This window comes from Leucoraja erinacea, unplaced genomic scaffold (genome assembly GCF_028641065.1).
Source record: "Leucoraja erinacea ecotype New England unplaced genomic scaffold, Leri_hhj_1 Leri_99S, whole genome shotgun sequence".
Classification (NCBI taxonomy): Eukaryota; Metazoa; Chordata; class Chondrichthyes; order Rajiformes; family Rajidae; genus Leucoraja; species Leucoraja erinaceus.
The window spans coordinates 298,812-322,087 of record NW_026576949.1 but is presented as its reverse complement, the minus strand read 5'-3'; the positions used below and the strand labels follow the sequence as shown (position 1 = coordinate 322,087).

Here is a 23,276-nt window from a genome sequence, read left to right as displayed (position 1 = left end):
GTGGTGGGTGGGTGTGGGCATGGTGGTGGGTGTGGGGCATGGTGGGGGGTGGGGCATGGTGGGTGGTGGTGGTGGGTGTGGGGGAATGGTGGTGGGTGTGGGCTTAGTGGTGGGTGTGGGCATGGTGGTGGGTGTGGGGTGGGTGTGGGCATAGTGGTGGGTATAGGCATGGTGGTGGGTGTGGGCATGGTGGGTCTCGGCATGGTGGATGTGGGTAATCTGGGCTGAAGGGCCTGTTTCCCTGTTGCCTGCCTGACTCAGTGTGTAAAGGCGGTGCTGGTAGTCAGCAGCGGCACTAAGCTCTCCGCCTGGCCTCCCATTGCAGACGGCTGCCGGTGGGGTGCGGCTGGATCCTGGATGGTTTCCCCATGACCTTGGGCCAGGCCAAGCTGCTGGAGAAGGCACTCACCGGCGTCCACCCTGACACGACCGCGGCCAAGACCAAGAGGTCCAAGACCAAGCTGGTGGTGGATCCCAAAGCACCCGAGGAGCCGCCACCTCCCCGCCCTGCCCTGGATATCGTCATCCTGCTGGACGTTTCTGACAACACCGCGCTGACTCGCCACTTGCACCCAGGTACATGGGGGTGTGGGGAAAGAGGACTGTGTCTGGTGGTGGAGGGGTGGTGGGGTCAGGGCAGCATTTGTGCATTTGTGACGAGGGGGGGGCAGGTTTACATGGCCTCAGAGGGAAGGTGCGTGTCAGCGTTGCATTTGGATATTGTATGTCGTTTGCCCGCGGCCCATGTCACTTGTCCCGCAAGTTGACGACATGTATCCTGCGTGTTAGTGCGTGCGGAGGTTGCCTGTGTGATGTGTGTTCACGTTGCGTGTCCTGCGTGTTACAGCATGTGCGGAGGTTGCATGAGCTGCGTGTTGGCGTTGTGCGTGTTAGTGTGTGGGTGCAGAAGTTGTATAGGCTGCATGTTGTTGTTGCGTGTCCTGCATGTTACAGCATGTGCGGGTGTGGAGGTTGCGTGTGCTGCATGTTCACATTGTGCATGTCCTGCATGTTACAGTGTGTGCGGGTGCAGAGATTGTCTGTGCTGCGTGTTACAGCATGTGCGGGTGCGGAGGTTGCGTGTTGATGGTGCGTGTGCTGCATGTTACAGCATGTGCTGGTGTGGAGGTTGTGTGTTATGTTGCGTGTCATGTGTTACAGTGTGTGCGGGGGCAGAGGTTGCGTGTGCTGCGTGTTGATGTTGTGTGTTTTGCATGTTACAGCATGTGCAGGTGCAGATTTTGCGTGCCCTGCGTGTTACAGCATGTGTGGGTGCAGAGGTTGCATGTGCTGTGTGTTGATGTTGTGTGGCCTGCATGTTACAGCCTTTGCTGGTGCGGAGGTTGTGTGTTGATGTTGCGTGTCGTGTGTTACAGTGTGTGCAGGTGCGGAGGTCCCGCATGCTGTGTGTTGATGTTGTGTGTCCTGCGTGTTACAGCGTGTGCGGGTGTAGAGGTTGTGTGTCCTGCGTGTTACAGCGTGTGCGGGTGTTGCGTGTACTGTGCGTTGACATTGTGTGTTCTGTGTGTCATAGCGTGTGCGTGTGCGTGTGCAGATGTTGCGTGTCCTGTGTGATGATGTTGTGTGTCCTGCATGTTATAGCGTGTGCAGTTATTGCGTGTGCTCTGTGTTGACGTTGTGTGTTCTGTGTGTCATAGCATGTGCGTGTGTAGATGTTGCGTGTCCTGTGTGATGATGTTGTGTGTCCTGCATGTTATAGCATGTGCAGATGTTGCATGTGCTGTGTGTTGACGTTGTGTGTCCTGCGTGTTACAGCGTGTGCGGTTATTGCGTGTGTTCTGTTGATGTTGTGTGTCCTGCGTGCCACAGGGTGTGCAGAGGCGCAGGAAGCCCCCAGTCTGCGGGAAGAACATGTCGGGCTGGATGACACTGAGAGCCCCCCCTCAGCACAGGAACAGGTGCTGCTGCCCCGGTGAGTGCCGTCAACATCCCCCACCCCCACAGGACACCCTGGTCACCCGCACGCCCCCCCCCCCGCCCCCCACAGGACAATCTCTCTGACCGCCGACCTTGCTGAGTTTGCCCCTTGCCCCCCCCCCCCCCCTCAGCGTTGGTGAGGCTGCCCTTTCCCCCCAGCCCCGGACGATGCAGTCGTGACATTGACCCTGAACGGCAGTGGCTCTGGTCCCTGGAGGGAGTGGTGTGAGTGTGTAGAGGTGTGGGGGGAAGGGGTGTTGGTGGGGGGAGAAAGGTACGGGGGTGTGGGGGTTGGGGGGTGGGTGTGGGAGGGTGTGCGTGTGGAGAGGTGTGGGGTGGTGTGCAAGGGTGTGGAGTGGGGACCAGTCTGTTAACCACTGTGTGTGGGCAGGCTGGCGGGGTTCCTGGAGGGGGTGCGTGGTGTGGGGAGGGGGGTGTGGGGGAAGGGGTGGGTGATGTGGGAGGGTGGGTGCCACTCTGTTGACCTCTCTGTGTGTGGGCAGGCTGGCGGGGTTCCTGGAGGGGATGCGTGGTGTGGGGGAGGAGGTGTGGGGGGAGGGGTGGGTGATGTGGGAGGGTGGATGCCACTCTGTTGACCTCTCTGTGTGTGGGCAGGCTGGCGGGATTCCTGGACCACTGGGCGGAGCTGGAGCATTGGCTAGAGGGGCAGAGCATCCTGGTGAAAGTGAACGGCGAGCTGGAGCGCTCCGAGCTGCTGGAGAAGCTGCAGCTGCTGCTTGTCCAGGCCCTGCTGAAGAAGCACAGCCCAGGTAACCTGCACCCTGAGCTCCAGTAGCGCAGCACAGCGCATCGCAGCACATCGATCGGCAGCCACTGCATGGGTGGATGGTGCAGTGGTGCAGCATCTGCAGGCATTGCATGAGTGGCTGGTACAGCACCTGCAGGCACTGCTTGAGTGGACGGTGCAGCACGGCAGCCACAGCATGGATGGTCAGTGCAGTGGTGCAGCACTGGCTGGTGTCTGCATCATTTGACGGTGCAGTGATGCACCACAGGCAGTTGACTGCAGACCAGCAAGTGACTGTAACAGAGGTGCACTGGTGCAGTTCGGGCAAGTCGCTGCATTTGTGGATGGTGCGGTGGTGCAGCATGCGCTTGTGACTGCAGTACGGTGGGACTTGTGCAGCCCCAGGCAAGTGTGGGCATTAGCAGAATAGGTTCAGGTTTATTATTCTCATGTGTACCCAGGTACAGTGAAAAGCATTGTTTTGTATTCTATCCAACAGATCGGATAATACTGGTCGGAATCTTGTCTGGAGAGTATTGGACAGTTACTGGAGACTATTCAAAGGGATAAGCTATACATTACATTTAGATAGACAAGGGCTGATAGGGATAGTCAGCATGATTTTGTGTGTATGAAGCCTGGTTTCACGAGGCCATGGATATTTTTAAGGCAGGGATCGATAGATTCTTGATTAGTACGGGTGTCAGGGGTTATTAGAGAAAAGGCAGGGTTAAGGGGAAGATAGATCAGCCATGATTGAATGGCGGAGTAGGCTTGGTGGGCTAAATGTCCTAATTCTGCTCCTATCACAAATGAACATGAATCTTAGTTCTTTTGAAGGTGTGACCATAAAGATTGATGAGGGCAGAGTGGTAGATGTTGTTTATATGGATTTCAGCAAGGCATTTGACTGGGCTCTGCATGGTAGGCTGCTCTGGAAGGTTAGATCGCATGGGATCCAGGGAGAGATAGTGAATGGCTAGAAGATTGCCAGTGAGAATGCTCAGTCCCTGATGTCTCCATTCCACACTGTAGCCTCCCCGCCCAGTGACTCCAACACTTGCAGACACAAGAAACTGTAGAGGCTGGAAGTGCTGGAGGAACCCAGCGGGTCATAGAGCACAGAACGCAGAACAGTACAGCACAAGAACTGGCCCTTCAGCCCACAAAGCCTGTGCCAATCGATGGGCCAAATGGCCGCATTCTGCTCCCATGATTTATGAACATGAACCTGATGCAGGGTCTAGATCTGAGTCGCCCACAGATGTTACATGACCTGCTGAGTTTCTCCAGCAGTGTTCACTATTCTTTGCCAGGGCTGCCCTCTTGTGGTAAACAAAGCATATGGTCTCGAAACACAGAACTGCAGAAGCTGGTTCATGCACAAAAGGTCGAAGTGCTGGAGTAACTCAACAGGTCATGCAGCATCTCTGGAGAATATGGACAAATGACGTTTTGGGTCGGGAATCTTCAGACTGATTTTAGGGGGAGCAACAGAGAGATCCACTAGGCCTTGGTGGACGCGCATATGTGTTCAGGAAAACGGTTGTTGAGTTTACGTTTGGTCTTGCCACATGGGAACATCGGATGCAGGAGATGAGATTAGAGGAGGTACATGTGAACCTGTCTCAGCTTGAAGGACTGGAGCGTTCGCTGAATGGTCACGAGGGCAGGTGTTGCATCTCCTGCAGTTGCAGGGGAAGGTACCTGGGGAGGTTGTGGTTTGGGTGGGAAGAGGTGAGGGATGAGAGTTGGAGAGGGAGTGGTCTCTGCGGAAGGCGGAAAAGGGTGGAGATGGGAAGATATGACCAGTGGTGGGCTCACGTTGGAGGTGATTGAAATGTCGGAGGATGATGTGGTGGATGCAGAGGCTGGTGACGACCAGGGGACTGTCCTTGTTCCATCTGGGGAAGGCAGAACGACAGGACACAGAGGAGACATGTGTGAGTGATCCATCGCTGACAGAAGTGAGGGGGGAAAACAACGTTTACTAAAGATAGAGGACCTAGAATAGAACGTCTCATCTTGGGAGCAGATGCATGTTCTCTAGAGATGCTGTCTCACCTGCTGAGTTACTACAGCACTTTGTGTCCTTTAAAGTATATGGTTTGCTTGCCTTCATCTATGGGGGGCAATGAGTATAAGAGTCAGGAAGTTATGTTGCAGCTTTTTGGAACTTTGGTTAGACCACATTTGGAGTATTGTGCAGATCTGGTCGCCCCATTACAGGAAGAATGTGGGAGCTTTGGAGAGGAGGTTTACCAGGATGCCGCCAGGATTACAGGACATTAGTTATATGGAGCGGTTGGACAGACTTTTCTCTGGTGCAACAGTTGTTGAGGGGAGACCAGATAGATATGTATAAAATTGTACAAGGCATAGCTAGGGTAGAGTCACTGCATTTCCCCAGTGGGGAATGTCAAAAACTATGGGGAATGGCTTTCGGGTCAGTGCAGGAACGTTTAAAGGAGATGTGTGGGGCAAGTGTTTTACACAGATATGGGTGGGTGCCTGGAACGTGCTGCCAGGGTAGGTGAGGAGCAGTTACAATCAATGTATTTAAGAAGCATTTAGACAGAGGCGTGAAGGTGCAGAGAATGGAGAGGTACGGACCACCTGCTGGCAAGTGGAATCTGTGTAGACTGGTAGCATGGTGGGTGCAGACATTGTGGGCTGAAGGGCCTGTTGCTGCTGTTCTATGTTTCATCAGCGATGCGATTTGAGCATCTGATCCAGTGACACCTTAGTGTACAGTATGATCATGAGAAGGCTGCACTGCCTCTGATTAAAGGAGGGCTGGTAATTTAACCTGCTCTACACAGGTATTCACAGCCATTGCGATACAGGCGTGATAAGGCATTAGGGGAGGTACTGTGAGCTGAAGAGCCTGTCATAGAAACATAGAAACATAGAAAAATAGGTGTAGGAGTAGGCCATTCCCATTTGAGCCTGCACCGCCATTCAATATGATCATGGCTGATCATCCAACTCAGTATCCTGTACCTGCCTTCTCTCCATACCCCCTGATCCCTTTAGCCACAAGGGCCACATCTAACTCTATCTTAAATATAGCCAATGAACTGGCCTCAACTACCTTCTGTGGCAGAGAGTTCCAGAGCTGTATTGATCCATGAAGCTGTATGTGCTTGTTCACGTAAAAGGGCATATAGCACACAGATAGGAAGAGTTCAGTGGGCCATGAGACTAGCTCAGAATGCCAACTGGGTCAGCATGTACAAGGTGGGCCGAAGGGCCTGTTTTACTGCTGTACAGCTCTCTGACTCCATGAGCAACGCTGGGGAATGGGACGGTGGGCAGTGCTCATATTATCCGATTGCTGATCTCATTGCGGTCGACGGGATCTTGGTGGAACTTGTCCGCCATGTTAGACAGTGCCTTCACCTCACCGGCGGTGTGTTGGGTCCGATTTCCAGATACTGTGACTGAGAAGCCTCCGGAGATGCCGCCTCCAGCCCAGGCTGAACCATCTCCTGCCCAGGAAGCCCCAGACACCTCTCCAAAGGAAGGGATTCCTGCAGCACAAGGTGAGTGTCAGCTCACGAGGACACGTTGGGCTCACTCGTTCTCACATCACCCACAGTCTGCCTGCTCCCAGCGAGGCCTCTCAGTGTTTAGTTTAGAGATACAGCGTGAGCATTCCTTCAGCCCACCGAGTCTGCACCTGAGCAGCCTGGTTGGTTGCTGTATTTAGTCCCATTTGCTCTCCTCTGAACACTTCTCCTGCCTCTGTGCCTCTACCTGACTGAACCCTTTAATCACCTCAGCACCTCTTTGAGTTCAGGTTGAATCTTCAGGCATGTCATAGACTGATACAGCGTGGAAACAGGCCCAACTTGCCCACATCGACCAATATATCCAATCTGCACGTCCCACCTGCCTGCATTTGGCCCATATCCATCTAAACCTGTCCTATCCATCTACCTGTTTAATTGTTTCTTAAACGTTATGGTAGTCCCTGCCTCAATTACCTCCACTGGCTGCTCGTTCCACACACCCACCAACATCTGTAGATACAAGCCCAGCCTGTCCACCCTTTCCCTCCTCAGGCAGTTCGCCCATTCCTGCATCCGTCTCCGAAACCTTCTCTAACGCATCATATATGTAAATATACATGGGGGTTGTATATTTTACTAACATTCCAGTATTGTATTTCTGAGGTGTGTCCCAGAGTGTCCTCACCAACAACCGCCCCCGTGACTATGCACCTCTCCCACGTTTCCCCCTCCCATCCCCACCCACCCAGCTAGCCTGGCCCTGCTTCTGCTCCCAGCCCCACACTGCCCACCCAGCCTGGCACTGCTGCTCACAGCCCCCCCCCCCCCCCCCCACCCCAGCCTGGCCTGGCACTGCTGCTCACAGCCCCCCACCTATCCACCCAGCCTGGCACTGCTTCTGCTCTTGGCCCCTCTCTCTGCCCCCCCCCCCCCCCTTCCTCTGCCAGCTGCCTCCTCAGCCACTGATCTTGCCAGCAGGTTCGGTGAGTGTTGCCGGTGCCACCAAAAGAGAAGAACAAGGTGTCGCTGCGTGAGAGGAAACAAAGCAAAGGGGGCTCGGCTGTTCCAGCAGGTAGGATGGCCATTCCCAGTCAGCTGCACACCATGGCTGGGGCAGCACAGCAAAACAAGCCCCAGGCTTCAGGGCCCAGTGACGGGGAGAGGGCCCCCCCCAGTGGGTGATGAGGGAGAGAGTGGGTGAGGGGGGGAGTGGGGTGAGGGGGGGGGGGGGGGGGGAGAGTGGGTGACTCACAGCCCCCCCCGTGGGATCCAGAGTGAGTGACTGGCACTGCTGTGTGAGGGGGGAAGAGTGTGTGGAGGGGAGAGTGGGTGATGAGGGAGAGTGGGTGAGGGGGGAGTGTGTGTGAGGGGGGAGTTAGTGAGTGACGGGTGAGGGGGGAGAGTGGGTGAGGGGGCCACTGATGGGTGCCAGCAGTATGTGATGGGTGTGTGTCAAACATTTTCCTCCCGCCAGATTCGGTGAGCAGCTCGGCGAAGGGCAAGAAGGGAGGCGAGTCTCCTGGTGACAGGAAGCAATCCAAGTCAGGTACGGTGGAGGCTGCCGAGGGTTCAGACCGGGCACCGCGGTGAATGCATTGCTCCAAGCCAACGTACACTGTGAACAGCAGGGCTGGGGCAGCGTGGTAGAGCAGGGTCCTCGGGGGCAGCGTGAGACAGTGTTTCCACTTTGAAGGAAATTCCCCGAAATTCAGGAAATTCTGGTTGTCTTTGGGTAATTTCAGGAAACTTCCCGGCCCAGTAAGCCTTCCCCAACTGTGCATGTGCGACTGCTGCCCCAACTGCGCGCGTATGGGGAGATGGGAAGGGGTCGAATTAGGCCCGCGGGATGATTTGCAGAAAAAAAGTATACCTGTATATTTACGAATGCGTGCATGCGCAGTTCGGGGAGACCCATCAGCCGCGTCACAATTGAAAATGGCGTTGGTGACGCGGTAGTGACGCCATTTCCCCACGCATGCTCAGTGGGCCCGGTATCCGTGCGTGCGGAGTTGGGGCGGCAGTCATTCATATTTTTAAATTCACAAAACCCCAATTTGTGGAAAAAAAACGTCCTTCTGCACTGGCACTTTCAGCTATGACGTCACAATGGGATTGTAGCCCTGCTCGCTACAATGTTGCTATCCCTGAACACTGAGTCCTGCCAGCTCTGGCAAGTGCAATTGCAAGCTACATGTTGCAATCCCTTTATTTTATATTCCTGGCAGCAAGGATATTTTTAAAAGTTTAATGAGGGAGGGTGAATAAGGGGAAATGAGCCACCCCTGCGCAGTTGGGGGCTATGGGTTAGTGCTGGAATATTGGGTTCGGGAACGGCATGCGTTGGGGGAATGGGTAGAATATTGCATTGGGGAATGGGTTGCGTTGGGGACTAGGCGTCCCGCGGGGTTTATGGTTGAGTGGTGAAATATTGCGTTGGGGGACCAGGCCTTCCGTGTGACAGTGTCCCACTTAGTCTAGTATATTACTAAAACTCTCATCTTGTTTCTATCTATCCATGTGATTACATGTGATCACGGACCTACGCAAAAATTGTACACAATAGCGCTAAAATTGTTGCACCACCTTACTCACCATTGTCCTGTGGTGGACTGTGTAAAGTTTTGTTCAGAGTAATGTTATATTTCACAGGTTATTGACATTTAAAGGTTTTTAAAAAAACACTTTGAGCACCTTAACTTGATCGATGCTCTGACAGTTTGTAGCTATGACATCACAATGGGATCTCACAGTCGTCCAATCCCAATGGGATCTAATTTACATTAGCTGCCATGTCCGACAGTGACATCACAAGTGGATCACAGCTGCCAATCAGCAGTGTTGGGATAAGCTCTTACATTGTTGTAAGGAGAAGTAAGTAGGGGAGGGGAGGAGAAGAAATGTTATTTAAACATTGTGTTTAGTGGGGGAATGCGAAAGGGGAGAGGTGAGGGAGGGGGTGACTGAGGGTAGGGAAAAGGAGAGGGAGAGGTGAAGGAGGGAGGGGAGGAGGAGAGGGGAGAGAAGAGGGAGGGTGAAGACGAAGGGGGGGGGGGAGTTTATGAGCCGCACCTGCGCAGTTGGGGGCAATGGGTGAGTGGTGGAATATTGCTTTGGGGGAACGGGTTGTGTTCAGGGAATGGGTTTTATTGTCATATGTCCCAGATAGAACAGTTAAACTCTTACTTGCTGCAGCACAACAGAATATGTAAACATAGTACATAACGGGGGGAAAAAGCTCCATGTGTATATACACACATACACACATACCCTCAGTAAACAAACAATTATAGTGCAATAATAGTAATAGTCTATTGTAGTTCAGAACTTATTTGTTGTTGTGTTTAATAGCCTGATGGCTGAAGGGGAGAAGCTGTTCCTGAACCTGGCCTTTACAGTTTTCAGGCTCCTGTACCTTCTTCCCGATGGCAGGGGCGAAATGAGTGTGTGGCCAGGATGGTGTGGGTCTCTGATGATGTTGGCTGCCTTTTTAAGGCAGCGACCGACAAATCCTTTCGATGTTGGGGAGGTCAGAGCCGGTGATGGACTGGGCAGAGGCCACAAATTTTTGCAGTCTTTCTCGATCATGTTGCCGAACCAGGCCATGATGCAACCAGTCAGTATGCTCTCTATTGTGCCCCTGTAGAAGTTCAAGAGAATCCTCTATGACATACCAAATCGCTGTATTCTTTTTAATAGAGGCGCTGATGTGCTTTCGTTATAATTGCATCAGTGTGCTGGGTCCAGGAAAGATCTTCGGAAATATGCACTTCAAGGAATTTGAAGTTTTTGACTCTCTCCACCATCGTCCCATTGATATAAACAGGATTGTGGCTCCTCATCCTTCCTCTTCCAAAGTCCACAATCAGTTCCTTGGTTTTACTGATGTTGAGAGCCAGGTTATTGTGCTGGCACCATTTGGTCAATTGGTCGATCTCACTTCTATACTCTGGCTCAGCACCATCTGTAATTCGTCCAACAACAGTGGTGTCGTCGGCAAACTTGATGATGAAGTTCGCACTATGTCCATCTCCACAGTCACGAGTGTAGACTGAGTAGAGCAGAGGGCTGAGCACGCACCCCCCCCCCCCTCCCCCCCCCATGATTGCCTCCGTAAATTCCAGCATTTTCCTTGTGGGGGGTGATGGGGGTGATTCGTTACGGGGGGCGCCTGTCTCCGAGGTTAGCGCTGATGCCGTGCCCCTCCCCGGTTTTCATTGTGGGGGGGGGGGGAATAGGGAGAAATTATTTACATTTTTAACTTAAAAAAATAAAACAGCGCCCCCACTTGCCCCTCCCCTCCCCTCCCGTGTTTACTTGACTGGCGTCAAAAGGACACCCTACGGGTCCTCAGCACAGCCTTTCCAGAGATATCCTATCCTCCGCTATAGGATCTTTCGACTGGAGTGCGGCGCTGAGCTTGCAGTGAGGTCTGGGGCGACGACTGAGAGAGAGAGAGACAGAGAGAGACAGAGAGAGACAGACAGAGAGAGACAGACGCAGACTCAGAGAGAGAGATGGAGAGAGACAGACAGGTCGAGCGACAGTCAGAGACTGAGACATAGACAGAGAGAAATACTCTGAGAGATGGAGAACCAGAGAGAGAGAGAGAGAGAGATAACAAGAGAGAGACAGATATAGAGATAGACAGACACAGAGATAGAGAGAGAAGAGAGAGAGAAAGAGACAGAGAGAGAGACAGAGGGAGACAGAGGCAGAAAGAGAAATACATAGATATAGAGATAGAGAGATAGAACTAGACAGAGAGAGAGAGAGAGAGAGAGAGAGAGACAGACAGACAGATATAGAGACAGATATGGAGAGAGAGAGAGACAGAACAAGAGAGACAGAGAGAGCCACAGAGAGAGAAAGAAAGAGACAGAGATAGAGACAGGGAGAGACAGGTAGAGATGGAGAAAGAGAGACAGACAGAGAGAGACAGACACAGAGAGACAAACACAGAGAGAGAGAGAGTGACAGACAGACAGAGAGGCAGACAGAGACAGACAGAGGCAGAGAAAGACAGACAGAGAGAGACTGAGAGAGAGAGAACAGAGAGAGAGACAGAATGTGTGTGAGAGAGAGAGAGAGAGAGAGAGAGAGAGAGAGAGGGGGGGGTGGAATTGGTGCGATGAGGGGGAGATGATCGCCACGTCTGGGGGATTTGGGCCACGCACGGACAAGTGGGATGGCTCGCTTTAGCAACTTGGTCAACATAGACAAGATCAAGTGTCCATATTGGTGAAAATGTGTCATCCTCGATAACAATCAGCAGGGGAGCACCTCATGGCTGCGTGCTCAGCCCCCTGCTGTACTCGCTCTATACTCATGACTGTGCAGCTGGACATAGTGCAAACTCCATCATCCAGTTCTCCGACGACACCACTGTTGTGGGACGTATCACTGATGGGTACGAGTCAGAGTATAGAAGTGAGATCGACCGATTGACCAAATGGTGCCAGCACAATAACTTGGCTCTCAACACCAGCAAAACCAAGGAACTGATTGTAGACTTTGGAAGGGATAGGATGGGGACCCACAGTCCCGTTTATATCAAATGGTGGAAAGGGTCAAGGACTTCAAATTCCTGGGCATGCATATTTCCAAAGATCTTTCCTGGTCACAGCACGCTGATGCAGTTATAAAGAAGGCACATCAGCACCTCTACTTCCTGAGAAGATTATGGAGGGTCGGTATGTCAAGAAGGACTCTCTCGAACCAATACAGGTGCACTGTATAGAGAGCATTCTGACTGGTTGCCACGTGGCTTGGTTCGGCAACTTGAGCGTCCAGGAGCAAAAAGAATGCAGAAAGTTATGACCGCTGCCCAGTCCATCACCGGCTCTGACCTCCTCACCATCGAAAGGATCTATCGCAGTCGCTGCCTCAAAAAGGCTGCAAACATCATCAAAGACCCACACCATCCTGGCCACACAATCATCTCTCCATTGCCATCGGGAAGAAGGTACAGGAGCTTGAAATCTGGAACATCCAGGTTCAAGAATAGCTTCTTCTCCACAGCCATCAGGCTATTAAACACGACATCAAACAAGCTCTGAACAATAACAGTCTATTGCACTTTATCTGTTTATTTATTGTGTATATATATATGGTCTATTTTGGCGAGACGTTAGGGTGTGTAAAATTCTTTATTTTGGAACGGAAATAAAGAAGGCACCCGAGTCGAAAAAGACTGCCAAATTTTAATGATGTGTGTTCTACTCGCGTGGCACTGGAATGAACGGTTACAAAAAAAAACCCCACGAATAAAACCCCCGCACTCATGTGACCGCGCCAGCCAATCACGAGGGTTCGATCTTAAAGGGCCACCACAAGGTGTCGCTACAGGACCCCCCCCTCGCCAGAACTCGAAGTACGGAACCGAGTGGGATGCCGGACACGGCGACCAAAATGCAGTGACCGGAACGTGTGGTGACAATAGACGGGATGGGCATTACAGGGGGGGCTGGCTGAACAAAGCCAGGGGACCCTAGCAATGTGGGAGAAACAGAAGTAACCAGAGTGGGGGGAGCAGGCATAACAGGAGCCACCGGATCGGCCAGCGGCTGGCCACTACGCCGAGGATGCGCCACCACCACCGGGCTGTCGACGTCCAGGTGAGCCGGTTTTGAGCCGGGCGATGGAGACAATCTCATCCCGGCCCCCAACATACAACAGGAAAGTCGCGACGCCAGGACGCAACACCTGGAACGGACCTTCGTAGAGACACGCTGCAGTGGGGACCGATGCAAATCCCAGCGAATAAAAACAAATAAGCAGTCTTGAAGGACCGGCGGCATATGGACCGCGGCTGTCCCAGGCCGCAAGGTAGGCACAGGAGCCAGGCTGCTCACTCGCTCCCAGAGACTTGCCAACATCACCGGTGCAGATTCCAACTGCCCTCGAACTGCAGGGAGGAAATCCCCGGGCACCCGCAAAGCCGAGCCGTACACCAACTCGACGGATGACGCATCTAAGTTCGCATTGGGGATGGTGCGGATGCCTAATAGCACCCAAGGCATCTGGTCGACCCAGTCCAGACCCATGAGCCGTGCCTTCAGTGCCGCTTTGAGGTGGCAGTGGAACCGCTCCATGAGCCCGTTTGCCTGGGGGTGATAGGCGGTGGTGTGGTGCAACTGCGCCCCGTATAATTTTGCCAATGAGGACGTGAACTGTGCCCCCCGGTCGGTAGAAATGTCTCCCGGAACCCCAAACCTAGCAATCCAATTGGCTGCCAAGGCCTGGGAACAAGACGCGGCAGAGGTGTCCGAGAGGGGAATACCCTCAGGCCACCTCGTGAACCGATCCACCACCGTGAGGAGATGCGTGGCACCGCGGGACGGCAGCAACGGGCCCACCAAATCCACATGGATGTGTTGGAAACGGCCTGAGGAAACTGCAAAGTCTTGCACCGGGGGCCGCACATGCTGTTGCACCTTGGATGTCTGGCAGGGGATGCAAGCTCTAGCCCAGGCCGTGACCTGTTTGCGGAGGCCGTGCCAGACAAATTTATCTGCCACCAGCGAGGAAGTTGTAGGGTGGGCCAGGCCGTGGATGGTGTCGAAAATCCGACGGCGCCAACCCACGGGAACAATGGGACGAGGTCACCCGGTGGAAATGCCTCACAGCACCAATGCTCCCGAGGGCCTGAACGGAATGTCGGCCAACCGCAACCCAGAAGCAGCTGTCCTGTTACCCATCATCCCGTCGTCCGCTCGTGGTACTGCAGCCAACTCCCCGTAATCCACACCGTGGTCCAAGGCCGCCACAGCTGGGAGGGCGAGGCGGGACAGGGCGTCGGTGACCGTGTTGCACTTCCCGGCCACGTGCTGCATGTCCGTCGTAAATTTCAACACGGTTACCAGGTGTCGTTGCTGCCGAGCGGACCATGGGTCGGACACCTTGGCCTGCGTGAATGGCCTGCCCTCCAGGAAGTATCTGACGTGCCGGATGGCTAGGTACAGTGCGAGGAGCTCTCGGTCAAAAGTACTATAACTGCGCTCAGGGGGTCTCAGCTGACGGCTGAAAAAGGCTAGCGGCTGCCAGCGGCCGTCAATGAGCTGTTCCAACACCCCACCCACAGCCGTATCGGAGGCATCCACCGTGAGAGCCGTCGAGGCCGCAGCCAGCGGGTGTACCAACATGGTGGCTCCCGCTATTGCTGCTTTCATTCCCTCGAACACGGCCTCCGCCTCGGTGGACCATACGAGCTCCCGTGGCTTGCCCGTGTGATTCTGGCCGCCGCCGGTACGAAGTAGTGGTAGACGTTGACCATCCCGATAAATTCCTGTAGCCCTTCTACCGTGAGTGGCCAGGGAAACAGCCTGTTCTGTATTATCTTTACATATTCTGTTGTGCTGCAGCAAGCAAGGATTTCATTGTCCTATCTGGGACACATGACAATGAAACTCTCTTGACTAGTCTCTTGCTGTGTTTCTGTGGCGTCTAGTTACACCGAAGGGGAGCGTTGGAGAGAACAGAGGGGATGTTTGTGATGGGTGGGAGCCCACGATTATCTGGGGCTGTTGGTGTAAATATCTGTCTGCCACAGTGTAAATAAAGGGAGATAATTGTGTAAAGTACTATAACAGGAATACATACAGAGACCATAGCAATAGATATTGTAGGCTTGAAGTCTTAGGTAAAACTAAACAGTATGGATGCTCGCATTCCACAAGATGACATAGTGGAAACCCGACAAGGATTATGGATTGGGTCAGCTATAGCAAAACCAGACATGGATCAAATCAGCAATAATGATTGATCTACATCCTCCTTAGGCTTTTGAAGATTCAAGATTCAACAGAGTTTATTGTCATGTGTCCCAGATAGGACAATGAAATTCTTGCTTTGCTTCAGCACAACAGAAATGTCATTGTCCTATACATCCGCCTTCTTAGGCTTTTGGCCACAGGCTAAATATAAAGCATGTAAAGACATAAGATATATGAATACAGTATATGGTATACAGGGATTTAAGGTAAACTATCATCTATAGTGAAGCGGCGCAGGATGCAATATGAATAATGTCAGTTATAGGTAGGTAAATATGAGTAATGTCAGTTATAGTTAGGCAGAGTCCAGGTTCTGCCCCAAGGCACAGTCCTTGTATCGCAGGCTCACAGACCTGTCCTGCATGCATTTGTTACAGCCCTCAGCAGTACTCTTTGGAGGTGATGACTTGACGAGCACCGGTACAGCTTTCACAGGAGACTTCTTAGCAGGCGATGACTCGACGAGCACCGGTTTCACAGGGGTCTTCTCCACAGACCTCACAGGGGATTTTACCATCACTACCGGCCCCACTGGCAGTGCTTTCACCGTTGTAGAGACAAAGTCCTGATCCCATAACTGCTCGTGGTCTGCTTTCACATGACCAGTGTTTAAACAATCGTATCCATCCTCTGTCCTTCACACGTCATCTGGGTCATCCGCACAGTCGTACAGAACTTGTTGCGATGGCACAGGCTCGTTCACCGGTGAGTGACGTACGGCGTCAAGACGCTGCGTACGGCGTCGAGACGCTGCGCACACCGGTCGAGGCGGTGCGTACGGTCTGAATGCGGCGGCGTGCTGGCAGGCCGTTACCGCGCGGAATTTTTGGACAGTGTCAGTTTTTCGGAGCCCCGCGCGATGTCGGGACCAGCTCCGCACAACTCCATGCGGCTCCGGTGATCGAAGTGGGACCGGCCCCGTGAGGCCGTACGGCTCAAGCAACCACGTTAGGTCGCGCTTGCCGCATGCAGTCGCATGCTCGTGGGACAGGCCCTTAACTGTGCCTTAACCGCCTGAGGCTCGTTGTTTTCTGGCTGGAGCAGATTCCTCGAGTGGGGGAGAGTGGTCCGGGTCTGTCAGGACATCAGTCGCTGGGACCGGCAAACCGAGTGTGGGGTCGTGTGGAATATTGCTGAGATTAAGATCTAAAAAATGTCAGACCCGGCTTTGCTGAACTTCTCCATGACCCTTTTAGCACCGCAGACCCTCTCAGCCCATCCATTCAACTGTGGATACTCCGGACTGCTGTTAACGTGCACAAAGTCCCATTCTCTTGCAAAGTTCTTGAAACGCAGGCCCGTGAATTGTTCACCATTATCGAACAAGAGTGTGTGAGGAGCCCCATGGACCAAAAAGGGAGAAATGCCACGCTTTTGGCCAAATTTGCTACGCTGTAAAAGGCGCAACGCTTTCTGGAGATGTTGCAGATCTCGGCCTAGTGGAGAGAAGACATAACAATCCGTGAATCTGCTACTGGCCGAGTCCTTGTCTGATTTATCTGTTAGCAGTTCTGATGATAAGCCAAGAGTGGATGACGTGGTTCTGCAAACACATTCCATTGCGAAACAACATGTGCGAAATAATGAGCCCATGGCCACTGTAAAAGTAAACAATTCTGCGATTGAAATGAAAATCGACCTTGGAGCTAAATGTATTGTTTTGTCTCATAAAGAGTTTATTTGTGTTAGGAATGCAGAGCAATTAAAGTCTTGAAGTGCCGTCCTAGTGACGTATCAATCAATCAATCAATCAATCAATCAACCTTTATTGTCATCTTGCAAGCAACAGTTGTTACAGTGCAAAATGAAAAGACGTTTCCCAGTGAATAGCGGAGCATCGCACATGAAATTTAAAACACTTCACACATAATAACACTAAAAAACAATCCAGTCCCTGATGGAACAGTATAAATAGTTAAAAGGAGGTAAAAAAACACAATGTTAAAATACAATAAACCAATCATAAAAAATGTCCGGGGCCGCTGATTTGTGTGGCCAGTGCCAGTATTAAAGTGTCCGTGCCAGCCGCAGAGTCAAGTCAAGTGACTGTGGGTGCAGAGTGACTGTTTAGCAGCCTCACAGCCTGTGGTAGGAAGCTGTTTAGCAGCCTCGTAGTCCGGGCTTTGATGCTTCGATATCTCTTGCCTGATGGCAGGAGATCCAGGTGTGTGTGGAGGGGGTGCAGTTTGTCCTTGGCAATTCTCTGTGCTTTCTTCAGACAGCGGCTCTGGAACAGTTCTTGTACCGAGGGTAGGGAGACGCCAATGATCCTCTCTGCTCCCCTCACTACCCTCTGCAGAGCCTTCCTGTCCGAGCAGTTGCAGGTGCAGTACCACGTATTTATGCAGTACGTGAGTACAGACTCCACCGTACCCCTGTAGAAAGTCCTGAGGATGTTGGTGGGGAGTGAACTTAACCCGGTTGGTATTGTAAAGTTGCAGTGCAATCTGGAGGATACATCATACAAGCTGGAGTTTTATGTCCTAAATAACAAAGTTGTACCACTTTTGGGCTGTGATGCCTGCAAAGTTATGGGACTGGTTTCCTTCAACAAGGCTGTACATTAATTAACCCCAGTTCCTGATTCTACATAACGTATTCTTACGGATTACAAGGATCTTTTCACTGAAGAGCTGGGCAAACTACCAATAACCTACTCTATGACTTTAGACCCAGAGGTGTGACCCGTGGTTCGTGCTGCCCACCATATACCCATTGCCGTGCGGGGACCGGGTCAAAGCCGAACTGGACAGAATGATGACATTGGGAGTTATCACACCCGTTTTAGAACCCACCAATTGGGTGTCCTCAATGGTGGCTGCTACTAAAAAGAATAAACAGGAGACTTCTTAGCAGGCGATGACTCGATGAACACCGGTTTCACAGGGGACTTCTCCACAGACCTCACAGGGGATTTTACCATCACTAGTGGCCCCAATGCCGGTTCTTTCACTGGTGTAGACAACAAAGTCCTGATCCCATAACTGCTCATGGGCTGCTTTCACATGACCAGTGTTTAAACAATCGTATCCATCCTCTGTCCATAACACATCATCTGGGTCATCCGCACAGTCATTCAGAACTTGTTGCGCTGGCACAGGCTCGTTCACCCGTAGAATATGTCTACGGTTTTGTCTGTAGAAGCCTCCATCGGATTGAATCAAATAGGACCTTGGTTCCGCACATACCTCTTTGACTGTGCCTTTGCGGCCATACCCCTTCTGGTCTCCGACTGGGGACGTGGGTTCGTATCCCACTTCTGACACCATGTGTAAAGTACTATAATAGGAATACATACAGAGACCATAGAAATAGGTACTGTAGGCTTGAAGTCTTAGGTAAAACTAAACAGTATGGCTGCTCGCATTCCACAAGATGACATAGTGGAAACCTGACAAGGATTATGGATCGGGTCAGCTATAGCAAAACCAGACGAATTAAATCAGCAATAGTGATTGATTTACAATAATGAGCATGGGTTACTAGTCTGAGCAGTGCAGAGGTTGAGGCTCAGACCGGCGAGTCTGTTGCCATTATCAATGCCGAGGCAGTCGGGGGGCTGGGAGAGAGAGGGAGCCGCCATTGCTCGCTGTACAGGGACCCAGCTGACACCATCCCACTCTTTATACAGGTTCTATCAAAGGAAAAAAAGGCAAGGAGCAGAAAGGGAAGTTGGAAGCACAAGCATCGGAGCCCGCCAGTCAACTGGACAGTGGCCTGCCCCCACCTCCAAAACCCGGATCCGACCAGTGGGTCTACGTGGATGAGCCGGTTCCCCAGGTAACATGGTGGGGAAGGTACAAGGGGGAACGGTAGATGGGGACCCAGCGGGGAAGGTATGAGGGGGAACTGTAGACGGGGACACGATGGGGAAGATATGAGGGGGAACTATAGATGGGGGCACGATGGGGAAGATATGAGGGGGAACTATAGATGGGGGCACGATGGGGAAGATATGAGGGGGAACTATAGATGGGGACATGATGGGGAAGATATGAGGGGGAACTATAGATGGGGATATGAGGGGGAACTATAGCTGGGGATATGAGGGGGAAGTATAGATGGGGGCACAATGGGGAAGATATGAGGGGGAACTGTAGGCGGGGACACATCAGGGGAAGGTACGAGGGGGAATTGTAGATGGGGACACGATGGGGAAGGTTTGAGGGGGAACTCTATCCACCTATCACAGTGACATGGAGCCACGCAGCACATAAACAGACCCAACAACCCAGCTTGCCCACGCCGACCAACATGCCCCATCTACACAAGACCCACCTCCCCGCGTTTGGCCCAAATCCCTCTAAACCTTTCCTATCCATGCACTTGTTCAAATGTCTTTTAAATATTGTTGTGTACCTGCCTCAACTACCTCTTCCAACAGCTCGTTCCATGCACCCACCACCCTCTGTGAGAAAAAGTTGCCCCTTAGTTTCATATTAAATCTTTCCCCTCTCAACTTAAACCTATATCATAGAAAATAAGTGCAGGAGGAGGCCATTCGGCCCTCCGAGCCAGCACCGCCATTCATTGGGATCATGGCTGATCATCCCCTATCAATAACCCGTGCCTGCCTTCTCCCCATATCCCTCGACTCCACTGGCTCCTAGATCTCTATCTAACTCTCTCTTAAATCCATCCAGTGATTTGGCCTCCACTGCCCTCTGTGGCAGGGAATTCCATAAATTCACAATTCTCTGGGAGAAAAAGTTTTTTCTCACCTCAGTCTTAAATGACCTCCCCTTTATTCTAAGACTGTGGCCCCTGGTTCTGGAGTCGCCCAACATAGGGAACATTTTTCCTGCATCAAGCTTGTCAAGTCCATTTATAATGTTTTTATAAGAACCCCCTCATCCTTCTAAACTCCAGTAAACTCCAGCCGAGTCTTTTCAATCTTTCCTCATATAACAGTCCCACCATCCCAGGGATCAATCTCGTGAACCTACGCTGCACTGCCTCAATCACAAGGATGTCCTTCCTCAAATTAGGAGACCAAAACTGTACACAATACTCCAGATGTGGTCTCACCAGAGCCCTATACAACTGCAGAAGAACCTCTTTACTCCTATACTGAAATCTTCTTGTTATGAAGGCTAACATTCAATTAGCTTTCTTCACTGCCTGCTGTACCTGCACGCCATCTTTCAGTGACCGGTGTACAAGGACACCCAGGTCTCGCTGTACCTCCCCCTTACCTAACCTAACCCCATTGAGATAATAATCTGCCCCCTTGTTTTTGCCGCCAAAGTCGATAACCTCACATTTATCTATATTACACTGCATCTGCCAGGCATCTACCCACTCACTCAACCTGTCCAGGTCACCCTGCAACCTCTTAACAACCTCTTCACAGTTCACACTGCCACCCAGCTTTGTGTCATCCGCAAACTTGCTAGTGTTGCTCCTAATTCCCTCTTCCAAATCATTAATATTTATGGTAAATAGTTGCGGCCCCAACACCGAGCCTTGCGGCACTCCACTCGCCACTGCCTGCCATTCTGAAAAAGACCCGTTCACTCCTACTCTTTGCTTCCGGTCTGCCATCCAATTTTCTATCCATGTCAACACCCTACCCCCAATACCATGTGCTCTAATTTTAGTCACCAGTCTCCCGTGGGGGACCTTATCAAAAGCTTTCTCAAAGTTTAGATACACTACATCCACTGGCACCCCTTCATCCATTTTACTTGTCACATCCTCAAAAAATTCCAGAAGATTATTCAAGCATGATTTCCCTTTCATAAATCCATGTTGACTTGGACTGATCCTTTTACTGCTATCCAAATGCCCCATTATTACCTCTTTAATAATTGACTCCAGCATCTTTCCCACCACCGGTCAGGCTAACTGGTCTGTAATTCCCCGTTTTTTCTCTCGCTCCTTTCTTGAAAAGTGGGATAACATTAGCTATCCTCCAATCCACAGGAACTGATCCTGAATCTATTAAACATTGGAAAATAATCACCAATGCGTCCACTATTTCTAGAGCCACCTCCCTGAGGACCCTGGGATGCAGACCATCAAGCCCAGGGGATTTATCATCCTTCAGTCCCATTAGCCTACCCATTATTATTTCTCGCCTAATGAAATTTTATTTCAGTTCCTCTACCCCCTTAGATCCTCTGTCCTCCAGTACGTCTGGGAGATTGTTTGTGTCTTCCTTAGTGAAGATCGATCCGAAGTACCTATTCATCTCTTCTGTCATTTCCTGGTTGCCCATAATAATTTCACCCGTGTCTGCCTTCAATGGACCCACATTTGACTACTACTCTTTCTCCCTTAACATATGTAAAGAAGCTTTTACTGTCCTTCTTTATATTCCTGGCCAGCTTCCCTTCACACTTTTCAGCCCGTATTGCCCGTTTTGTTTCCTTCTGTTGTCCTATGAAAGTTTCCCAATCCTCTGGCTTCCGACTACTCTTTGCTGTGTTATACATCATTTCTTTTAGTTTTATTCTATCCCTAACTTCTCTTGTCAGCCACGGTTGCCTCCTACTCCCCTTAGAATCTTTCTTCCTTTTAGGAATGAAATGATCCTGCGTCTTCCGGATTTCCCATAAATTCCTGATTGCTGTTCCACCGTCATTCCTGCTAGGATCCCTTTCCAGTCTACTTTGGCCAGCTCCCCTCTCATGCCTTCATAGTCCCCTTTGTTCAACTGCATCACTGCCACTTCCGATTTAACGTTCTCCTTCTCAAATTGCAGATTAAAACTAATCATATTATGATCACTACCTACAAGCGGTTCCTTTACCTCGGGTTCTCTTATCATATCTGGTTCATTGGACAACACTAAATCCAGAATTGCCTTTTTTCTGGTCGGCTCCATTACAAGCTGCTCTAAGAATCCATCTCGGAGGCACTCTACAAACTCTCTTTCTTGGGGTCCTGAACCAACCTGATTGTCCCAGTCTACCTGCATATTGAAATCCCCCATCACCACTGTGGCATTACCTTTGTTACATGCCAGTTTTAACTCCTGCTGCAACTTATGCCCTACATCTGGGCTACTATCCTCTGGTTCTTGATTTCCCTACTTTGGGTAAAAGACACTGTCCATTCCCCTGTCTATCATGATTTTATATAAGATCACCCCTCAGGCTCCTGCACTCTAAGGAATAAAGTCCTAGCCTGCCCAATCTCTTGTAAGAGATCCCTCGAGTCCTGGCAATATCCTTGTAAATTTTCTCTGCACTCTTTCCAGTTTAACAACATCCTTCCAAGAGCATGGTTACCAAAATGGAACACAAAACTCCAAATGTGGCCTCACCAACGACTTGTATTACTGTATAACATCCAGGGCTGCCAACATTGGGTGAGAGTTGGGAGTGAGAAATTGCGAGAGACCAAGCCCAAGGGAGCATAGCGACTGGGGGGGGGTGGGGGCGTGGGAGGAGATTGTCCCCCCTCCCATTAGTACGGATCCTTTGCATTTTTCAGCTTGAAATTGTGCAATAAGGTGCATACTGTAGCGAGTCTTTTAACCTACACTTGAATGCAATATATATGCTTTAAATTGGATTAGCTATGAAATAGAAATAGTCAGTGAGGTAAACAAACATAATAATTGAGTGGCAAATGACAATAGTGCTACCTTCCCAATATTTAACTGAAAGAAATAATGGATACCAAGGCTTTATGTTGTGACAGACAGCCTGACACTTACATGTCATTTAATATTACACTTATCCCATCCCCCTGGACATTCCGGATTAATAAATTAAGGTTTTGTCAACTAATTACAAGCCAGGCTCTCTCCCATTCTCTCCTACCCTCTCCTCACTCTCCACCCCTCTCTTTCTTCCCTCTTTCTTCCCTCTCACCCTCTCTCTTCCCCCCCCCCTTCCCTCTTCTCTCACTCCATTCACACCCCCTCTTTCTCTCCCCTCTCCTCTCACTCTCTCTCTCTCCCCCTTACTCTGTCTCCCTGTCTCCTTCCCCTCTCTCTCTCTCCACCTCCCTTTGAGAGTCTGTCCCTTTGGCACAGAGACTCACGCGGCAGCGGCGTAATGCTTCCGACGCCTCCAACGGCCCGGGACTTGCACTGAAGCTGCTCCATGGCCGGAGCTGCAGCGAGCGACATGTCAGCCCCGCAAACACTCGCCAGCCCCGACTCCCCTCATCTGTATCCACCCGCTGCTTCCATCCCTCCCTCAGCCCCGGGTCTCCAACACCCGCGGACCTTGCAGTTTATCTGAGTTTTGAAATTTTCGTTGATCACAGAATTTCTCACCACAGAGCGTGAGAAATTTCTGATCAGCGTGAGGGCGTGAGAGTTTGCCTGAGGGCGTGATTCTCACGCTC

At 51.3% G+C, this 23,276-nt stretch overlaps 1 protein-coding gene across 1 annotated transcript in view; it reads left to right on the top strand.

The window, feature by feature from the left end:
- spef2 (sperm flagellar 2) overlaps nucleotides 1-23,276 on the top strand; it is a 154,984-nt gene that overhangs the window by 54,852 nt on the left and 76,856 nt on the right. The window contains 8 exon segments of the mRNA XM_055632007.1: nucleotides 326-576; nucleotides 1,831-1,933; nucleotides 2,554-2,708; nucleotides 6,121-6,231; nucleotides 7,180-7,205; nucleotides 7,207-7,273; nucleotides 7,676-7,747; nucleotides 18,604-18,752. Coding sequence (XP_055487982.1) covers nucleotides 326-576; nucleotides 1,831-1,933; nucleotides 2,554-2,708; nucleotides 6,121-6,231; nucleotides 7,180-7,205; nucleotides 7,207-7,273; nucleotides 7,676-7,747; nucleotides 18,604-18,752 — 934 coding nt within the window.